Genomic DNA, 20,312 nt, shown 5'->3' with positions numbered 1-20,312 from the left:
AAGGTTCTGTTCCAACTTCACCACACCAGGTTCTACTGATGTTAGATGTTTAGACCAAATGTTGATGTGGATCATTGGTAGGAACCAGAACCTGGAGTTCACAGGATCTAGATGTTGGTTCTCGATGTTGGTTCTAGATGTTGGTTCTAGATTAGCAGAGCTACAAGCTGCTTCATGTTGGAGTTTAAACAGACCGACCCACCTGCTTTTAACGTCTGACTAGTTAATATTATGGAAATACTGACCCTAACCCGCTGGCAGGCAGCACCTTGCATGGCAGCTGTGTCGCCACTCGTGGATGGATGTGTGGGAATGAGAAACACTGTGAAGCGCTTTGAGTAGCACCAAGGTAGAAAAGCAGAGTGCAGACCACTTTAACTGATGGTATAGAGACCTGAACACAGCAATCACACAGGTGTTATAACACACACACACACACACACACACACATCAGTACCTGTGGAAAAGAGTCTGCAGACGCCAGCAGGACGTTCTCAGGTTTCAGATCGCAGTGGACGATGTTCTTGAAGTGCAGATGACGTAAAGCCACCAGGATCTGAACGCACACAAAACAGAGACTACCGTTAATTCACCGCCAGAGCTGCTGATCGGACCAACCAGAACCAGATCGACACCGAGGACGATGACGGTCAGACGCTCAGCAGAAATGTTCACATGAATCTCTCTGTCGTTCTGTGTTGGTGAGCTGAAGATGATTTAGTTCAGAGTTCTGGGAAATATTTTAGCTCAACTTTGAGGATTTTATGTTTTCAGACCTGAGAATTTCCACCTTCGATAAAACATGTTACTTGTGAGGCCATTTTCAGGGTTTATTATCTCCAGACATAAAACTCCAACAGACAGAACAGTTTCTATCGGGTCAGAATGACTGATTGGATCCAGCAGAGGACACATTTTAAATACTGGACCTTGGAAATGGTCAAAACCTCACATTAATAAAGTAACCTCGACCCTTGATCTTTGGCTGTAATGGCAAAACAAGGATCCAGGTTTTTGCTATTCTGACGTAACATCTGTTGAAAATGACAGACAATTGTCCACAATGACCCGAAACCTCTGCAAAACAGAACATCTCCATGAGAACATCTTCATTGTCACCGGCAATAAAATGATTTAAAATGAGCTGAAACTTGTCAAACTGGCTCAAACTTGTTTGAAATGACAAAAATCCATAATTTTTATCCTTGAAAATGAATCAGTGCTAAATATCTCCAACCAGGCTGGTGCTGGTCCAGAGAGCTCCTGTCAGAGTCTGTCTATGGATGGATCCATGGTTCTACTAGAACCCAGTCTCTGGTCACATTTCACCAGCTGTTGAGGCTCTAACATCAGTAGAACCTGATGTGGTGAAGTTGGACCAGACAAGGTTCTGTTTTTACATGTTTGGACTAAATGTTGGTGTGGATCATTGGTAGGAACCAGTACCTGGAGTTCATAGGTTCTAGATGTTGGTTCTAGAAGTGCCGAGCTACAAGATGCTTCATGTTGGACTTTAAACAGACTGACTGATTTAAAACGCTGCTCTGGGCCTGCAGCTCCTCACCCTATCTGACTGAACCTGTTGGACCTCCAGCTGCCTCCTCGTGTGAGCCTCATGAAGCCAAACGTCTGTTTCTTGTTCTTCTTCTTCTTGTGTGCAGCTCTTACAGGAGACACGTCAGACCTTCTCATTGGACGTCTCTCAGTGTGAACTTATATAACTCACATTGTGGGAACTCGTCCTCATAACGTCAATCATGGAATCAGAAAATAGACGTGAAGTATTGTTGAGCTACGGAAGAACATGAAGAACATGTGCTGCTGCATGCAGGAGCATCGTCTGAGTCGGATCCAGTGCAGACACAGAAGAGCATCGGTACGGAGAAGACGACTGAACACCTGGTCAGCAGTCAGACCGAGGCTACAGGTGAGTCAGGACAGAACCTTACTTCTGGACAAGCTGCAGCTCCATGTTGGGAGCCTGTGAAACAACGGCCAGCGATGAGCGTGACTTTCCTTTTGATTCATTATGTCTCAACCTGACGGGCTCGTGGCTAAATTCAGCTCATTTAACAGTCTTTCTAGGTTCTACCTACACCTGCTGTAGCCTGTTTTTCTTTCAGAAGAATCTCGTCCATGCAGGTCCTCCATCATCTGTTATGATTCATTATATCAGCCTTTATATCTGCTAAACACCACGACGTTGTTGTGTTTAAACATCTCAGCACACGTTCAGACTTCTGTCCAGAACAGTGTCAGAGGGATTGTTTGGAATCTGATGGTTGAAAACAGTCTGACTGAGAAACAGTGAAGCATGAGTCCAGTGCCTCGTGGAGTGTTTTATTCACTCCACTGTCACCGGACCGCAGACCAGACAGCGTTCGCCTTAAAGCTGACAGAAAGTCCAAATTATTTCTTCATGCCAACGCTTCATCACGTTCCTGGAAAGGTCAGGTCCTAAAGTTTCCTCTGATGTGAGCAACACCTCGGAGCCACGAACACCCTGAGATCAGTGCAGTCCAGAAGAATTCAGATGAGAAGCGTCTCGTTGGGTTCTGAGGGTTCTGAGGGCTCAGCAGCCATCTGAAGGACTCTGTATCTATGACCAGACTCTGGGTCGGTTATTTATTGTCTGTTGAACAGCTTCGTCTCTCTGGTTACCTGGTTACCTGGATAAAGTCCGGTACCACGATGTGAATAATGTCCTGCTTCACTGAGACTAAAATCTGGACCTTTAAGAGTTCTGGCAGCTTAATGAGTCTGAACCAGAGATGATGAACCCTCCTGTGGGTCAGTGGCTATATCTGGTTATAGTTATAGTAGTTATATGTGTTTATAGTTAGTTACAGTGGTTATATGTGGTTATAGCTTGTAGTCGTGACGTGTGACCTGCGTGACCAGGAACTTGGTGATCCTCTCCGGCAGTCGGCCCTTCTCACTGGACAGGATCATCTCCAGCATGTCTCCATGGAGCTTCTCCATCACCACAAACACTCGCTCCGGAGTCTCAAACATGCAGTCCAGGTTGACCACCCCGGGGTGGTGCAGGCTCTGCAGGGACGAGGACAACGTTCAGACCAGACGGGTCCACCACAGCGTCTCCACAACAACCACCAGTTACCACCTAGATACCAGCTGTGTGTCTGTGTGTCTGTGTGTCTGTGTGTCTGTCTACTTCCTGTTCTACCTTCAGGTGTTTCTGCTGCAGAGCTGCAATGTTTTCATGTCACACCCCCACAGAGTTACTACACTAATGAGGACGTTCCCTGCAGGAGACACGGAGTGTGTCTGTTGTGTGTCTGTTGGGTACCTGCAGCACGTCTGTCTGTTGTGTGTCTGTTGCGTACCTGCAGTGCACCTGCAGTGTGTCTGTTGTGTGTCTGTTGTGTACCTGCAGTGCACCTGCAGTGTGTCTGTTGTGTGTCTGTTGTGTACCTGCAGTATTGCCACCTCGTTGCGGAGCTGACTCTCCTGTTTCGTGGGGAATCTCAGCTTGTCGATGATCTTGATGGCGACGTCTCTGCCGGACTTCCTGTGTTTCCCTGCAGGAAGTAACACACAGACACACAAACATCTGCAGCATAGACATACAACGGTGGCCACTAATACACAACTATCACATTAATACACAACTATCAGACTAATACACAACTCTTCTGGTAGTTGATGAATTAGAGTCTAAACTCTGTGACTTCAGCCTCTTCAGTGGATGTTTGCTGGTTTCAGTAAAATGAACATCTTTGGACCAAACAAGACTTTTTTTAAGAATAATTTTCGGACATTTTTGAGACCAGTCAGGTTTGTAAAACCAGGATTAAAATGAGAACACTGCAGGTGAGTGTTACCTCCGTACACGATGCCAAACTGTCCTGATCCCAGAACCTCGTCGGGGAAGATCTGGTACACCGAGTTGATGTCCTGAAAACACAACAGCTCCGTTTAGAGTCATTATGGACACGTTTAGTGTCACTTTGGGCAAATTTCAAGTCATTTTGGACCCATTTCTGAGTCGTTCTGACCAGGTTTCTGTCATTTTGGACAAATGTTCAACATAAATCAGGTCTTGACTTTTGTCTCTGAACCTCGTCGTCTTTGCTGCCCGTTAATTTTGCTTCGTCAAAGAACACACGAGGAAGTGCAGGTTTGTTTGGCGCCATGTTTGAGAGCCGGGACTGAGCACAGGTCAGAAGAGACGGGAAATGAAAGACAATGAAGCGAGTTTCATGCAATCAGAACCACTCTGAGACACAGAACTGCAGAATGTGCACGTCCTCTGAGGCACAGCATCGTCCTTCAGATCTGTCTTTTCCATTATTTTGACATTTCTTGCATGATTTGAAGCAAAAAAGGAGCAAACTGCTGCACAAGAATTCCCCAGAATGCAAGAACTGGACTCTGTGATGGTTCCTGGTTTGGTTTCTGGGTTTGTTTGGGCCGAGTTCTTCCTGTGTCCACCTGCCTCCGGGCTGTGCGTTCAGCTTTTGAGCCGTCTTGTGTTGCTTTATGTCCAGCTCTAGTTCATGTCATGCTTTTTTTTTTTTTGGCCGTTGTGCCTTTATTGGATAGAGCAGTCAGAGAGAGACAGGATAGTGGGGGAGAAGAATGGTGGGAGGACGTGTGGGAAAGGGTCATGAGCGGGATTCGAACTCATGACCTCCACATCGGGACTGTAGTCCTGTACATGGGACGGCAGGTCAACCAGGTGAGCTGTAGCAGCACATGTTGTGCTTTTGTTTTATCTGAACTGTGGTTTGATTTGCTTCAAGTTTTGTTCCCTGAATCCCTGCTGCTGCTGTCTGGAACCTTCCCTGTTAACCTGTGACCAGCAGGATGCTCTGATGTTTAAACGAGGCCTGCAGCCATGTTCTCAGACTGGAAACACGTTGAAAAGTTGCGGCGGTGGAAGTTTGAGGCCGCGGGTTGTTGAGTTTCTCCGGTGCTTTGAGGGCGAGGCGGGTTGCCAGAAAGCAGGTTCAACAAAAACGTGAATTGCATGAATTCATCACCTGGCAGAGGAGCTTTCAGGCGGCGCTTGTGAGCCGACAGCCGGCTGAGCGCCTCCCTCGGTGTAACTACCCGGCGTCAGCGATCTGCCACAGCTTTGACACCAAAACTGCAAAATATTTTCTCCTTCATTTGTCTGTAATCACGTCTCCCTCTCCTCCCCGTTAGCTGACAGCCTAATATCACACCTCGAGCAGAGAGGACAGAAATACAATATTATAACCCTCCTCCCCCTCCGCCGAGCGCGCTGCCTAATTACCGCCGTCGCCATGGAGACCGTTTGGCTGAGTGAGTAATCACAGTAATCTCTGTTCGAGGTGCTCGAAGACGTGCTCACCTTGGAGATGGCGAAGGTGCTCGTCTGCGTGGAAACGGGACTCGCTGTTCTCTGCTGCTGCTGCTTTTCTCGCATGAATAGAGTTTGCAGACATGTGAGCCTCGTGTAAATCTTTATGATGTAAATGTGCGCAGAGCTTCAATCACGGCGACCCGAAGCTCTGCAGCCCCAAGGCTTCACATGCAAATGAGCCGAAGGTGGCGGAGAGCAGGCAGAGGGCTGCAAGCTGTTTGTGGTGGAGGCTTTTTCAAGTGTGAACATCATATCCTGAGTTCAGGAACCAGAATCAACCTTTGTTCTGGTTTTCAGACGCCTGAATGTTCTGCTGCAGAGCCGTGACGCAAATCTGTCGCATCGAGACTTCAAAAAGGACTCAAAGTGTGTTCAAAATGCTCAAAAATGTGTTTACATTGACAAAAAAATCTACTAAATGCCTCCAAGTTTGTCAAAAAAGACAAAAAAAAATTCAAAATGCCTTGAAATTGGTTCAAAAGCTTCAAAAGTGCTTAAAATCTGTTCACAGTGACACAATATGTACTTAAAATGAGTCAAAATGCCTCAAAATATTAACAATGACCCCAGTTCTGTGAAATAGAGCCAGAATCTCTTAACGATGTCTCATAATTTGCCCAAAATTTGTTGAAATTGCTAAAAAAAATCTTTAGAATGAGGCCAAATGCTTTAAAAATGATTCAAATCAACAAAAAAAATCTTCAAAATGACTCAAAAACGTGTTCAGATGCATCAGATGTTTTACAACTGATCTTTATATGACTTAAAGTTTGTTAAAAAATCATTAAAATTATTCAAATCAACAAAAAAAAATTAAAAATGTCTCAAGATTTATTCAGTTTCATCAGAATTTGTTCAGATTGACAAAAAAAAGTCAAAATGCCAAAAAAAATATTCACAGTGACTCAAAACCTCTTTTATTACGATCAGAATTTCTTATAAACGCGTCAGTTTTTGCCTGAAATCTGTTTCTACAACCATAAAACCTGTAAGAACCAGAACCAGGGACGTGATCACAGCGGTCCAGTCTGAACCGACTCCGGCTCAGTTTCCACCTTCAGCTCGGTCGAGTCGCTTTAAGTCCTGAAACAAACTTTTATTTTGGAGCCTTTTCTGAGTTTACGTTGGTTTCATTTGTATTTCAGCTCTTTCAGGACTATTTGTACCTTTTCTAGCTCACGCTGGATTTGGTTTTGTGTTATTTTACAGACTTTTTATTTAAGGAGAGGTTTTCATGACTAGAACTGTTATTGTTCCATAGACAGATTTATCAGGAGAACCGGTGACCACAGGAAACGTTTAGTGGCAGATGTTTGTCTGAACCAAGCTCCATGACGACCCATCAGAGAGCTGATGGCGTGTTTAACTGTCAGACTTCCTCATGTTAGCGGTGACGAGGTCGGACGTGTCAGAGGGACGAGTCAGGCTGGACCTGAAGGAGAAATCCTGCTGGTCTCTGCAGTGACGTCAGAAACCAAATAAAAACCACAACAATCAAACTAAAACCCTCCAGACGGGAGATGCTCGCCAACAACATGACAATGAGTGTGTCTGTGTGCTCGTGTGATTCTCACCACGTTCTCCTGGATCTGGCAGTTGGAGACGGAGATGCTGACGGAAACCTCCTCTGTTGACGAGACACAAACACAATCAGAGCGAGAGCTGCAGGAAGACACACAGTCAGCACACGCCGATCGGCTTCATTGACAGAAGGACAAATCTGAGCAGCTCCGATCAGAAGAACAGCTCAAGTTATTCAAACATCTGTGTCTCCGTTGCTTCTCTGTCAGGGCGTTAACCTGTGCAGGGCTTCTGTTAATGACAAGTATGGTGTAAATCTGAAGCCTGCAGCCTTCTGTGAGCACATTGTTGTATTATTTCAGTCAGAAGCGGGAGTACGACGCAGCGAGCCGTTAGTCATGATCGGCTTGACGTCAGCGAGGCCTGAAATATCTCTGATGGGTTTGTGTGGGCGTCCTCGGCCCTGAGAGGATCGGAGTCTGCAGCACAATTCACAAAGAAAACACACATTTACATTCACAGAAACACAGCAGACGTCCAGCGTTCTGCTTTTATTCCTCCGTGAAGCAGCTCTCAGGTGGTTCCACAGCTTCATCCACGTTCTGAATTATTCTGGTTCAGCTGCAGTGAGCTCTTAAAATATTCAGACCCAGAACTCCACGATTTGATTGTTAGCGACAGTATGTTCAGCTGTTTATATTTCATTATTATTCACCTTTGGCGAACACATTCAACTATTATGATAGCTAACAATTTCCAGTTTTGTCCATTTTTGTCCATACCTTTAGCTAACATGTTCAACTGTTAACACTTTTGTAAAGATTTTCAGTTGCCACAAATTTAGCTTGATTTTTTAAAAATAAAATAAGACAGTTAAAAATGTTCTACTGTTCATCCTTGTTTTTAGCAAACACGCTCAACTGTTAGCGACAGGTTTAAAAACATTCAACTGTTTATACATAATGTTAGCGAACAATTTCCATTTGTTTGATATTTGCTTTTAATATGACTGACATTTTAACTGTTAGCCACACTTTTAGCTCATAGCTAAGTGTTAGCCACACTTTTAGCTGTTTATATTTGTTTTTAGCTCACAGCTAAGTGTTAGCCACACTTTAGCTAACACATTCAGCTGTTTATACTTAATGTTAGTGACCAATGTCCAGTTTTTGTCCACATTTTTAGCGAACATGTTCAGCTGTTATTAAACTTTGAATAGTTTACGAAGCACAACCCGTTAAAGGACAGACAGACTGCAGACAGTAACACGTGGTTCTGGTTCCTACTGTGTCCGCTGCGATGGGAACTGTGACAGACGCCAGTGGACACCGCCGGCATCAGAGCGTGTTGGATCGCCATCTCCCACATCCGGGCCACGTCCGGACCGACACCGCTGACCTGCAACCACAACACAGTCACTGCAGAGAGGAACCAAAGAACCAGAACCACAGACAGGAACCAAAGAACACAGACGAAGTGTTCTACTGGTTTTTCTCGCTGATTGTATTTTTATAAACTTTAGTAAAACCCTTAAAAACCCAAACTGTTGGTTAATTCTGGTTCTGGGTCCGTTTCTGCCGATGTGGTTCTTGTTTCATTTGATTCAACATGAACTCCATGTTAAACCCTCCAGGGGTTCTGGTGGTTCTGTTCTCATCGTTCTGGTGTTTCTTTCATCAGAAGTTCTCCACCAGCGGTTCTCCAGGACTAATCCATTATCTGTGGAGGAGCAGACCACCTGTGAACACCCCCGTGTTCTCATGGCTTGGACCGGTCCAACCCGATGACTTTAATGTGCTTCAATCAACCCGACTTCTCTTCACGGTTCCAACAAACGTAATCAGTCAGCGCTTCACAACTCAGAGACCAGATGAACTTCTCATTACCTTTCTGTTTGAAAACAGAAGGAAAAGCTGCAGTTTGTACTCAAACCTGATTTAATTCTAAATGAATAAATGAATTTGAGCAGAGGCCTGACTGAGGCTCAAAAACCGGCACCTTAAAAACAGTAAAACAGACCCAGCGAGACACAGATGAACATGGAAAGATCTCCAGATGTTTGATAAAGCCTCTCATGTTCTACCATCTACAGTTTCATTTCGCAGATGCTTTTATCCAGAGTGACGCACATCTGAGTTAGATCACATCCACCAACGGGGACAAAGCTGCCATCGGGAGCAACTTCAGCTTCAGTGTCTTGCCCAAAGACACATCGACTGTGGAGGGCATCGAACCACCAACCTTAGAGGACAACCTGCTGCCCCACCTGAGCCACAGCCACCCCATAATATTATGAAAAAAAGCAGACGTGATGTTTGTGTGCCACGGCTGGACGACGCTTCACGTCTCACCAGGATGCTGCTGCTTGTCACCGACGAATCAGATCTCTGCAGATTCTCTCCAACGTAATAGACCAGCGTCGCCGTGGCGATCTCGAAGCAGTGAGGGTTGGCTCCATCGGGCAGCAGAGAGAAGGTCTGGGCCGGCTCCAGGGACAAGATCTCGGACAGAGGGATCTCCTGCAGACACACAGAGTCACTCTTCAGTGGAACAACAGAAGCTGCTCAGGATGAATGTGACAGTTCATCCTGACGTGGCTTCATCATGTCAGACGTCCACATTCAGTCCTTGCTGCGCCTTCATTTGTATCCTCATTCTACTTCTTCTGTTGTGTCTTTAATCAATCATCAAATAAGATGCAACACAAAGTGATTTACAGAAATAAAAATGCAGTAAAACCAAACAAACTCCCAAAGTCATGTTAGAAACTCTAAAACAGAAGCACTGAGGAACGCAGCTGGTTTCTGACCTCTACTCTAGTATTTGTGGTTCACTGAAGCCTGAAGCAGCAGCAAAGCGTCGCGGCTGCAGGAGGACATCCTACCTTGTAGTATTTACTGCCCGTGTCGTTCTGGAACAACGTGATGCATTTACTGTCCAACCGCCAGTAATGTCTCTTCCTCTGAAACACAGACAGCAGAGGTTAGAAGAGCCGGCAGGAGGTCAGAGGCAGGAGGACACCGAGGGAGAAGACGTGGAGACGAGTCGGCACCAAAGTCTGCAGCTAGTAGCTGCTAGCAGAACGGAGGGAAACATGTAAACAAAGACAACAGAGATGTAAACATGTAAACACAGCGGTGGTAATGTAAACAGGCAGGTAAACATGCAACAAGGTAAACATGTAAGCAGAGAGGTAGACACGTAAACAATCAGATAAACATGTAAACAAAGAGGTAAACACGTAAACAAATAAATGAACATGTGCACAGGTAGCCATGTAAACAACGAGGCAGCCAACAGGTAGTAAACATGTAAATAGGTAAGATGTAAACATTTAAGCAGGTTAGCATGTGCACATATAGGTGAAGAGACTCAGACAGGTGAACAGGTAAAGATGTAAACAGACAGGTAAACACGAAAAAGAAAACAGAGAGGTAAACAGGCAAACGTGAACAGGTAAACATTTAAGCAGGTGAAGAGGTAAATGGATAAACAGGTATACAGGTGAACAGGTGAACAGATAAATGGCTGAACAGATTAACAGGTAAATAGGTTAACAGGTGAACAAGTGAACAGGTGAACAGGTGAGCAGGTTAACAGGCAAACGGGTGAACAGGTACCAGAGTGTCCTTGCTGGTGTAGTGGACCATCCAGCCCTCCTTCATCACGTTGCTGCTCTTCCTCTTGGTGTGTTTGACAGACTGGACCACTCGCATCAGCGGGATGTTGTTACTGGTGGACGGGCTGCAGGGGGCGGGGCAAAGGTCAGACCTTTGTCTGCCTGTGTTTGCTTGTTTGTGTTTTTTTGTGTGTGTGTGTTTACCTGATGGCGCGGTTGGATTCGTCCAGGTCGGGGTCGTGCAGGTCACAGAGGTCGCTTGTCCCCGCCTCCAGCAGCAGACCCCCCTCTGATGTCAGAGCGTCGTCCATGTCGTCCATCAGGCCGCCCCCCCTGTCGACGTCGTGGTCGTCGAGGCAACCCTCCACCATGACAACATCTGACTCCGCCCCCGGGCTCAGGAGCTCTGCGAGGTCACAGAGGAAAAGGTCTTGTTTTTCTTCTTTCATCACGAGGACTGCTGACTTTGTATAAAGACGGCTGATATGACAACTTCCCAGAGATTATGCTAAAATACCTGGATAGCCCCCCTGGCGGCTGCTCGCAGTATAGGTCATAAGCTCCACCCCCCTCATGTAAAAAACCCGAGGTCCCGTATGACTGCTGAGGTTGTTTTTTAATAGGTTCAAGTGTCATCTTACTGAGTGTTTCTTGTAAGTATGGATGAATGTTCATTGAAAAGAAATACAATGTGTTAATGGTGTTCCTCAAGGTTCAATATTAGGTCCTCTCCCTTTTAACTGTATTTCAGACATACAGTTATGGATGACGGAAGATGATCCACAGCATTGTTTTTAATGTTTATGGTATTTTTTTTGTTTTGTTTTGCAAAGCACTTTTGTTGGGTTCTATTTGTATGAAGTGTTTGGCCCAAACAGAACATGGATAGAACAGAACCCTATATATAAGGAAACTGGACGACGATTCACCTCCCAAATGGTCTGACTGACAGCTTGGCATTGCACAAGTAGTTTTGTTACTTGTGGGGTTTTGCAGAGGTAGACAGCTGTTTTTGTTTAACAGTTTTCTCCTGTTTTAATAGTTAGGAAGGTAGCGACTGTATTTTAGCTTGCTACTTTGATGAGGTTATCTTGGTTTATATATTTTGCTAGTTTGAGATTTTGCTTGTTAACCATCAAAGTAAGACTCGACTCCTCCTTGTTGTAAACAGTGTCAATATCCCTTGGCTAAATCTCTTTAAAGTAATCCAAATAAAGGTGTAAAATACCCCAAATATTAATCCTTAAAGAAAGAGAGTCTGATCTTTCCTTCTTCAAAGGTCCTTTTAAAAGTTTGGACCTGATTTTAAGGTGAAAGTCGAGCTTTGGATTGGGTTTATGCAGGTAGTATAGATCGTTAAGGCCAGCTAGCGTCAACGTTATCATGCTGTTTTTATAGCTAACATCACTTCCCTTGTGTGTCTTTGGTTGTTTTGCTTTCTTTGTCTAGTTTTCGTTGTTGGTTTGAGTTTATTCATCGACCTTTTATTATCCACCTTCCAAGCACGTTTTCTTAAAATAACCTTTTCCTTTTCATTCAACTTTCTTTCTGCTGAATTACACACAACGATCAGTGGTACAAACATATTTCTGTTGAGTGTATTGACACTTGCCTCCGTTTTTGGAAACTTCTCCCAGGCAGTTGTTTGGCACTTTTGGAGCACATCGTTTATGACAATTAAATTTACAATCTGAGACAGAAATGAGAAATATTTTAGGGTTAGATGAGTAAAGACGCCCTGATGTAAGAGCATTTTGTGCAGAGCGGTCGTGTGGTGGTCCAGGTGCTCACCTTTGCACTGCAGGCCCTGTCTGAAGAGGCCTTTCAGCAGCTTCTTGCAGTGCTGGCAGACGGTCGGTCGGGTGTACGAGTGGATCAGGAAGGTGTGAGGAACTTTGACCTTCGACAGTAAGATCTTGTCCAGCTCAATGGGACGGCCGATGTACGACTGGGAGCTGGAACGCCGCTCCCTGCCGGGAAAGTAGTCCAATTGATTCTTCTGCTGTGAGGACAAATAAGAAAGAAGCACTGCGATGGTTGGTTACCAGAGAAACCAGCAGGTTAAGGGGTTTCTAAGGATCAAAGTGATGGGACTTACCTCCATACTGGGGCTGACTGGAGACTGGACAATGAGAAAGAACAAAGAGTTATGTTTCTGGTGACTTCAGACAGTGAGCTAACCACAGATGAATGTTTAGGACGTTCTGTATGCTCCATGTACTGACCAGCAAAGCATCATCGGTGTAGTGTGGAGGCGACGGCTCGGCAGAAAGAGGGCGACCCATGTTGATGATGCCGCCGGTGAGGGAGACGTTGGACGGCCGGCGCCTCCTCACGCCGCTGCAGTTGTTGGGGATCTTAAAGGCACAGCGCTTGTGATAATTCAGGCCACAACCTGCAGAAAGAGTTTCAGCTCATTGTTCAGCTGCTCGGCTGCAACGTTACTGCTCTGGTTCCCTTTCAATGCACTTAAAAAGCTTAAAAACCCAACAGCAAACCACTGGACGAGCACAATTAGAAACAAACTGGTTGACATAGTGGAGTATTTATCAGGTAGAGAGGAGATTATTTTCATCAGGAGATGGTGGGGACCAAAAATGGAGCTAAAAGAGGGTGAAGACTGGACTTAAGAACCCAGATATGACTACAAACAAGACGCCATCTTATTTTAAACTTTGTTTTATTGGAGCATTCAGACCTCAAAAGCCAAAAAGCCTTCTTACCTTCACATTTGAGTCCTTGTCGCACGAGTCCCCACAGCATCTCCCCACAGTGGTCGCAGAAGGCTGGAGCTCGGTACGAGTGGACAAACAGGCAGTGTGGACGGATCTGGAAGTCCTCCACTGTGGCTGAAGCTGCAGAAAATCACAGGATATCACATAAAGGAGTGAACTCAGCAACCAGACATTTTGTTGTGTCAGGTGTCCGGCATTACTACTGAGAAGTTACACCAGCTACAGTATGGGAAGTGGAAGTGCCAGTTAAAAAGGACACACTGAGAAGAAGGTAGAGTTATCCGAAAAGATACCATAAAATTTTAGCACTAAAGGAGCTGACGTTTTAGTTTGAAATGTAAACATCAAGTGAAAGGAGTTGGAATGTCATGGTAACTGCTGAAAGAAGTGGCCAGTTGCTGTGTAAATGTTTAAAGGAATTGAAGCGTCATTTAAAAAGTGAGCATGAAGCAGCTTGAAGAGTCAATTTGTTCGTATCAAAGAGGCTTTAGGTCAACAGAAAGTTCTAAAAGGAGACGAAGTGTCAATTCAGGAGTAAAAACGAAGCATCAGCACTAAAGTTCTGAAAGGAACTGAAGTAGTCATTAAAGCAAAAGTTCACAGAGAAGTTGAATCAGTGGTTAAAATGTCACCTACACTGAAAACGGTTTGTTAAAGCATCAAAAGACACGTAAGCAGTGAAAGAAGCCGAAGTGTTTGTAAGGCCGAAGCTTAACTGCTAGAAGGAGGTGAGATGTTAGTTGCTGTCTAACTTTTGAAGGAACTGAAGCGTCCGTTAACATGTGAGCATGAAGCGGCTTGAAGTGTCATTTCAATGTATTAAGTTTCAGTTTCAGGATAACGAAGTATCTGAAAGGAGCTCAGGCAGAAGTTGACTTCTTCACTTGAAAAGAAAGTTTTAAAGGCTTTTTCAAAAAATCAGAGCAAACCAAAAGTGAACAAATATAGTCAAACGACAATCCAGTACGATAAACTTTGCTGCAGCGCCCACAAACCAATCTGTGGAGTCGTGTCTTTTCCACATTTATGACTGTTTTCCATGTTTTAAAGCGACGAGCAGCTGCTGACGTGGGGTGACTGGGCCGGTGGCCACAGCGGCCATCTGAGCCCAAACATCCTCCAGCTGTTTGCATAAAAACCCAGCGGGACGCGCTGGCAGCACTGATAGGTCCTGCTGAGACACTCATAACACCACAGAAAGAAGCAACCGGCTGTTTTTAAAATAATGCATGAATGTGGAAACAGCGCAGCGCAGTGAAAGACACCAGCTGAATCTGCAGCTCGACGGACATTATTCTGAGTTTCAGCTTATTGTTCAGCTGCTCGGCTCCGACTTTACTGTTCTGGTTCACTGTCACTGCTCGAACAGCATCACGCTCAGTCAAAAACTCTGAAAACCAACAAAACTACAGCTCAGAGAGGGTCTAGATGGACTAAGGAACCCAAGTATGTGGCTACACAAGCAGCCACTGCTACGAAGTCAGGGTTATGGTTTTAACTCGATACATCCATGTGATGTTCAGCGCTTGTTCCTGATGCCAACAAGTGGAAGAAAAAAGCAGTTTTTGCAGGTTTAAAAAGTGAAAAACACAAATTTCTTCTGCACTCACAAGTGACGTAAAGACAAAAATCAAAAACATGAAGCCTGTGTGCACATTTCTGAAATGACTGGCATGTGGAAAGCTGTGTGGGTTAATTAGCTGTAGAGACTCAGTTACACATCGGTCCTCCTCAGGTCGAGTCACTGTGGAAGCGTAGACCGGTCAGTTTCACTTTTGGGCTCAGAAGTAAACCACAAACGTCCACCAGAAACCAACTGTCAGCTACAAAGTGGTGAAAACTGAATGGACTTGGATGTGGACGGGGATTCTTGCAGGATATCATGAACATGAGAACACGTTGTCTAACCACAGCCGAGGATGTGGAATACAATGCAAACATCACGACGTACAGAAGGTGCACAAGACAAGTGTGTTGTTGCTGTGCTGCTGTGAAGACCGTCCACTGAGTCTCAAGTGTTGGACTGCATGTGGAATATAAGCACAAGCAGCCACTGAAATAAACGTAATTCATCTCCTGCGATGTGTTTGGAAACGCAGCCAGTTTGAAAGAGGATCAGCGTTAGGAGTCAGACGGAGAAGTTGGTGAACACAGCAGAACACGGTTTGCATCCCATGATGGGCGACTTCAGACTTAAGTTTCCATTTCTGAAACTACGTGGTTAGGTTTAAGAAAATACCACTGTTCCAAATCAGAAGCTTGGTTAAGCTTAAGCACCAAAATGAATTTGTTAGGTTGAGGAAAAACTTCCCGGTTGTTGTTCAAATACAGTCCTTCCCGTACATGTTTGAAGCTTGTCCATTTTCTGGATTACCAGGGTGACAAGTGCCTCCTTATTTGTAATTGACTGTTTGGCTGAAAAGGAACATAAGTTGACTCAAGGGTCCAAGGATGAACTCAGTCATTTGGGCTGACCTGCTTCCACATGCAAAGGAGTTGTATTATCCAAAGTAAGATGGGATGTGGATTAACAGACCAAAAGTGTCTTTGGGTCGTCTTGGCCGACATGCCTCTTCAGGGTCATATGGAGGTCAGGGACGGTGGCTGTGGAGCGGCAGACCAGAATGCTGGTTCCCATTTTCAAACAAGAGGACCAAAGGGTTTCTTCCAATCATCCCCCACTCATCCTCCACGGTGAAGTACTGAAAGGGAGGCTCTGACTGACTGGTGAATCCCTGATCCAAGACGATAAATGATTCTGTCGTGGCCTTGAAATGGTGAATCTGCTCTCCACCCTTTGCGGAGCTGAAGGGGATCATGGGAGTTTACCATCCAGTCCACGTATTGTGTACTTGGAGAAAGCCAGTGTCCTTGTCCCCCAGGGAACCCTGTGGAGGGTTACAACCCAGCTGGCCTTGTACAGCCACAGTTAGATCTGTGTTTGTATTCTCAGACAAAAGTCAGATGTGTTTCCGGTGGGCGCTGGGCTCTGCTGGGTTTCTCCTTGTCTCTGATCCTGTGATAATGGGTGAGAAGGGTCTCCGGTTGGGGAAGCTCCGACCATCTCAGAGGCCACGGTTCTCTGAAGGAAACAGGCAACACTCCTTCTAGGTGAGTTGCTGCTCCAAACAAAGGAGTTCAAGGGTCTCAGAATCTTGTTGAAGAGTGACGTGAAAAAAAAGATGCGGTAGACTGATGGATTGGGGCGGCTTCATCAGTACTGCAAGTGCTGCACTCCATTCCTCACCTACAGTGTCTCACTCTTTGGGTAATGACTAAAAGAGGGAGGTCGCAGATACAAAGGGCCTGGAATAAGTTTCCTCCACAGAGTGTCTGGGCTGAGCCTTAGAGAGAGGGTGAGGAGCTCAGACATCCTGAGAATCACTGCTTCTTCATGTTAAAAGGAGCCGGTTTAGGTGATCCAACATCTGATTAGGGTCCTCCTGAGCACCTTCCTTTGGAGGTTTTCCGCTCAGAGGAGAGCCAGAACCCTCTGGAGGGAAGGCATATCTCATGTGGTCTGGCAACCCGTTGACATCCCCCAGGAGGAACTGGAAAGCACCGCTGGAGGGAGGGTTGTCTGGAATGACCTGCTTAGTCTGCTGCCACGGAGACAGAGTCTGGATGAGAAAATGAATGGATGGAAGGATGTGATAACCATGAACTGGCCTCAGGAGTAAGCGTGGCTCAGTGAGCTCCTAAAACAGTTGGACACCATAGATTCTAATAAAACGGTGCGTTTATGGCGGACTGTTTAATCCACATTTGGTGCTGTGGGGAGTATTTGGATGGGCAGGATGGAGGAATAAGATATATTAGGCTCTGATTTACGCACAGTAGCTGTCAGTGTTTACATGCAGTGTTGGCTCCGAGCTGCCGACAAGAAAAACATTGAATACCACCAGAGTTTTCCTTTAACTATCCGGAGATGGAGCGAGCGAGAAGAGGGGATGGAGATAAACACCAGAGCAGAGACAAAGAGTAATGAATGGGTTGTTAGCGGGTATTTTGTAAATGTTTTGGAGGTACGAGAGGCTCTCAGCGGGCGCAGATGGACTGAGTGTTTTTTTAGTTGGCCAGCAGGCTTGGCAAGGCATGATGGGTAGTTTGGGACACGGTTTTCCTCTTTTTCTGTCTCTCTCTGAATTTATTTCTGAATCTCTCTCGCCTTTTCTTCGCACGCACACACTCCGACACACACACTCGCCCTGTGTTGCCGTCCTCCAGCAGAATACGCTCTGATTAGACATTCTGCTGCAGGAAATTACCTCCATTTATTCAAATTATTGTTTATGCCTTTTGTTTGGAGGGCCAACATACGTTTGGAAGTGTGAACAAGCTCCCAAACTGTTATTATATGCTTCAGAAAATGACTTGTGTGTGTGTGTAAGTGAGAAGCCTCCTAGGTAGTCCTGAATATACACTATATGACTGTGTTTGTGTGTGTGTGTGCTGAATTAGAAGCCGCTAACTCGTTAACCTACAACCACAAAACAAACACTGCAGGTGGAGAAACTGTAAATCAGCAGCGGATGCAGTGTGCTGATGATTACGTCCGTGTTTTAGCTGCTGTCTTGATAAATGTTATACGTGCAACAACAAAATAAATTCTAAATTCAAAAACCAAACACAGACGTTGAGAAGGTCTTCAACAAATTAGCATCTAGTAGGCTAACACACACAAACCCTGCTAACCATTCTTTCAAATGCTAACTTCCAATTTTGCTCCTGCTAACTGCCCTTGCTAATGCTAACATTCACTTTTGCTGCTGCTGACTACTTTTGCTTTGACTAACTTCCGGTTTTGTAATGCTAACATTGACTACTTTTTTTTGCTGCTAACTGCTCTTGTTAATGGTAACACTCACTACTGCTGATGCTAACTGCTCTCGATATTGCTAACTCCAAACTTCATTGATGCTAACTGTTCTTTCAAACGCTGACCTCCAATTTTGCTCCTGCTAACTGCCCTTGCTAATGCTATTGTCCACTTTTTCTGCTGCTAACTATTTTGATTTGACTAACTTCCAGTTTTTGTAATGCTAATATCTACTACTTCTTGCTAATGGTAACGGTCACTACTGCTGATGCTAGCTCCTCTCGTTAATGTTAACTCCAAACTTCGTTGATGGTAACTGTTCTTTCAAACGCTAACTTCCAATTTTGCTTTTGCTAACTACCCTTGCTAATGCTAGAGTCCACTTTTTCTGCTTCTAGCCGCTACTACTAACGTTAATCATTGTAAATTAACCATGCAATGCAGTTAAGTGCATTAAAAAAGCAGCAGTAGTCCCGTGGTTGTTATAGTTGCAGTGTAAATATTTCCAAGGTAAGCTATGAGCAAATAAAGTCTAAAATATGGTTCTTGTAGGCGTATTAATAACGACATTTGTTGTTAAACTGCTGCACATGTGAGACATCTGAGGGTCATGGCTAAATCCCATTAGCCAGTATCTAAAATTGGTGCGTAACATTTTTTCTTCTTGTCACAGACAGGCTGCAATGCATGATGGTCCGCGTTGGTCGATGTAGCGCGCAGCTTCTGTACAACCCTTTGGTGTGATTTTGCAGTGCGATACATGGTGGGTGGGTGGACGACAAACACAGCAAATCAGGTCAAACCACTGTCACCATGGGAACAGTGGACAGCAGGTGGCACTGGTAGTTACCAAGGAAACAACTGCAAGTAGGTGTCACTGGTTGTAACCATGGAAACGGTGGTCACAGGGCACCATCGGATGTGACAAAATAATACACTATGAATCAGGTGTCACTGGCTGTGACCATGGAAACGCAGGTCATCAGGGGTCACTGGTTACCATGGATACAGCAGTAAACACGGGCACAGTGCATCCAATAGATCTGACTTTAGAGCTTTGTTTACTTTTTATTTTTGTCTTTAATTACTTTCTCTCTGCATGTAGTTTGTTTCTCAGTTTGCTGACAGTTGAACTTGAGTGTTTGCCTTCACAGCAGAATTAAGTGCCTGAACAGGTACATCATCGTCAGGTTTATCATTACAGTCAGTAATCAGCACTTCACTGATTAAAGACAACAGAGGCGGCAGTTTGTTAACCAGCTCCCTGGTTGGAATCACAGCCAGAGAAACCTGACTGAGTGTTTCAGACATTATCAGGTCGTTTGTTTTTTTTATTTTTACAGGTTGGGTTATTTTGACCAATCAGCTCTCTTGGCTGGAGCTGCCTGTTACACCGTACAAAGTTAATTTCCTGTTTGTTTCCTCCACGCTCTGAGCTGTCGCTGCCACTGGCACTGAGCCATCAGCAGACTGGATTTAACCATCAGCATCCTGACGAGGAGGAGGAGGGAGGTGAGGACAAACAGGGAGGGAGGCTTCGTCAAAGATGGAGGCTGGAAACATGGTGGAAAAGAAGATGATGATGATTGGTGAAGAAAACTTCTACAGCGTGAAGTTTGTGTGGTGGCTCAGACAGCTGTGTTAACATGAAAACAAACAGAAGTCAGAGGATGCAGCTCTATGTAGGAACCAGAACAATGGAGGTTTGTTCTGTTAGAGAGTACCGAGACGTTTGCACTGAAGCCACCGACCTTAGAGAGGACAAGAGTGGTACTGGTTGTTCTCTACAAGTTCAATCAATCAGCACTGACACCTGTACAGCAGCATTCCAAGGTGGCTCAGAATAGCAGGTAGGAACTGTTTCGTTGTTGTTTGTTTGTTTTGTTTTTTGTTTTTTTTTCCAAAAAGCGGCTCTGCAGGAACCATCTTAGCTGTCAGAACATGCACAAAGTTTCAGGACACCTTGAAACAGCTGCAAGTTTCTGCACTGGGACAAGACTTCTAGATTCCAGTGTATGTACTGAACCAGTTCACCTAATACAAATAAATGTCCTTCAGCCATCTATAGACACTGACAGCCACAAAGAGACACAAAACAATTACAAAGAGACACAAAACAACCACAAAGAGACAAAAAACAGCCACAAAGAGACACAAAACAACCACAATAAGAAAAAAACAACCACAAAGAGACACAAAACATCCACAAAGAGACACAAAGCAATCACAAAGAGACACAAAACAACCACAAAGAGACACAAAACA

At 45.0% G+C, this 20,312-nt stretch overlaps 1 protein-coding gene across 1 annotated transcript in view; it reads right to left on the bottom strand.

Annotated features, from left to right (window-relative positions):
* Positions 1-20,312, bottom strand: part of prkd1 (protein kinase D1) — a 53,498-nt gene that overhangs the window by 16,412 nt on the left and 16,774 nt on the right. The window contains exons 3-17 of the mRNA XM_008284887.1: positions 13,217-13,348; positions 12,719-12,888; positions 12,592-12,615; positions 12,285-12,495; positions 12,106-12,183; positions 10,698-10,899; positions 10,495-10,618; positions 9,759-9,836; positions 9,226-9,393; positions 8,161-8,272; positions 6,928-6,980; positions 3,846-3,918; positions 3,436-3,542; positions 2,890-3,051; positions 448-556 (exon numbers count right to left, since the gene is read on the bottom strand). Coding sequence (XP_008283109.1) covers positions 448-556; positions 2,890-3,051; positions 3,436-3,542; positions 3,846-3,918; positions 6,928-6,980; positions 8,161-8,272; positions 9,226-9,393; positions 9,759-9,836; positions 10,495-10,618; positions 10,698-10,899; positions 12,106-12,183; positions 12,285-12,495; positions 12,592-12,615; positions 12,719-12,888; positions 13,217-13,348 — 1,803 coding nt within the window. The remainder of the gene's footprint in view (positions 1-447; positions 557-2,889; positions 3,052-3,435; positions 3,543-3,845; positions 3,919-6,927; positions 6,981-8,160; positions 8,273-9,225; positions 9,394-9,758; positions 9,837-10,494; positions 10,619-10,697; positions 10,900-12,105; positions 12,184-12,284; positions 12,496-12,591; positions 12,616-12,718; positions 12,889-13,216; positions 13,349-20,312) is intronic.

Source organism: Stegastes partitus, unplaced genomic scaffold, assembly GCF_000690725.1.
Source record: "Stegastes partitus isolate 25-593 unplaced genomic scaffold, Stegastes_partitus-1.0.2 Scaffold378, whole genome shotgun sequence".
NCBI lineage: Eukaryota > Metazoa > Chordata > Actinopteri > Pomacentridae > Stegastes > Stegastes partitus.
Note: the sequence above shows the minus strand (reverse complement) of the source record. Positions and strands in the feature narration are given on the sequence as shown.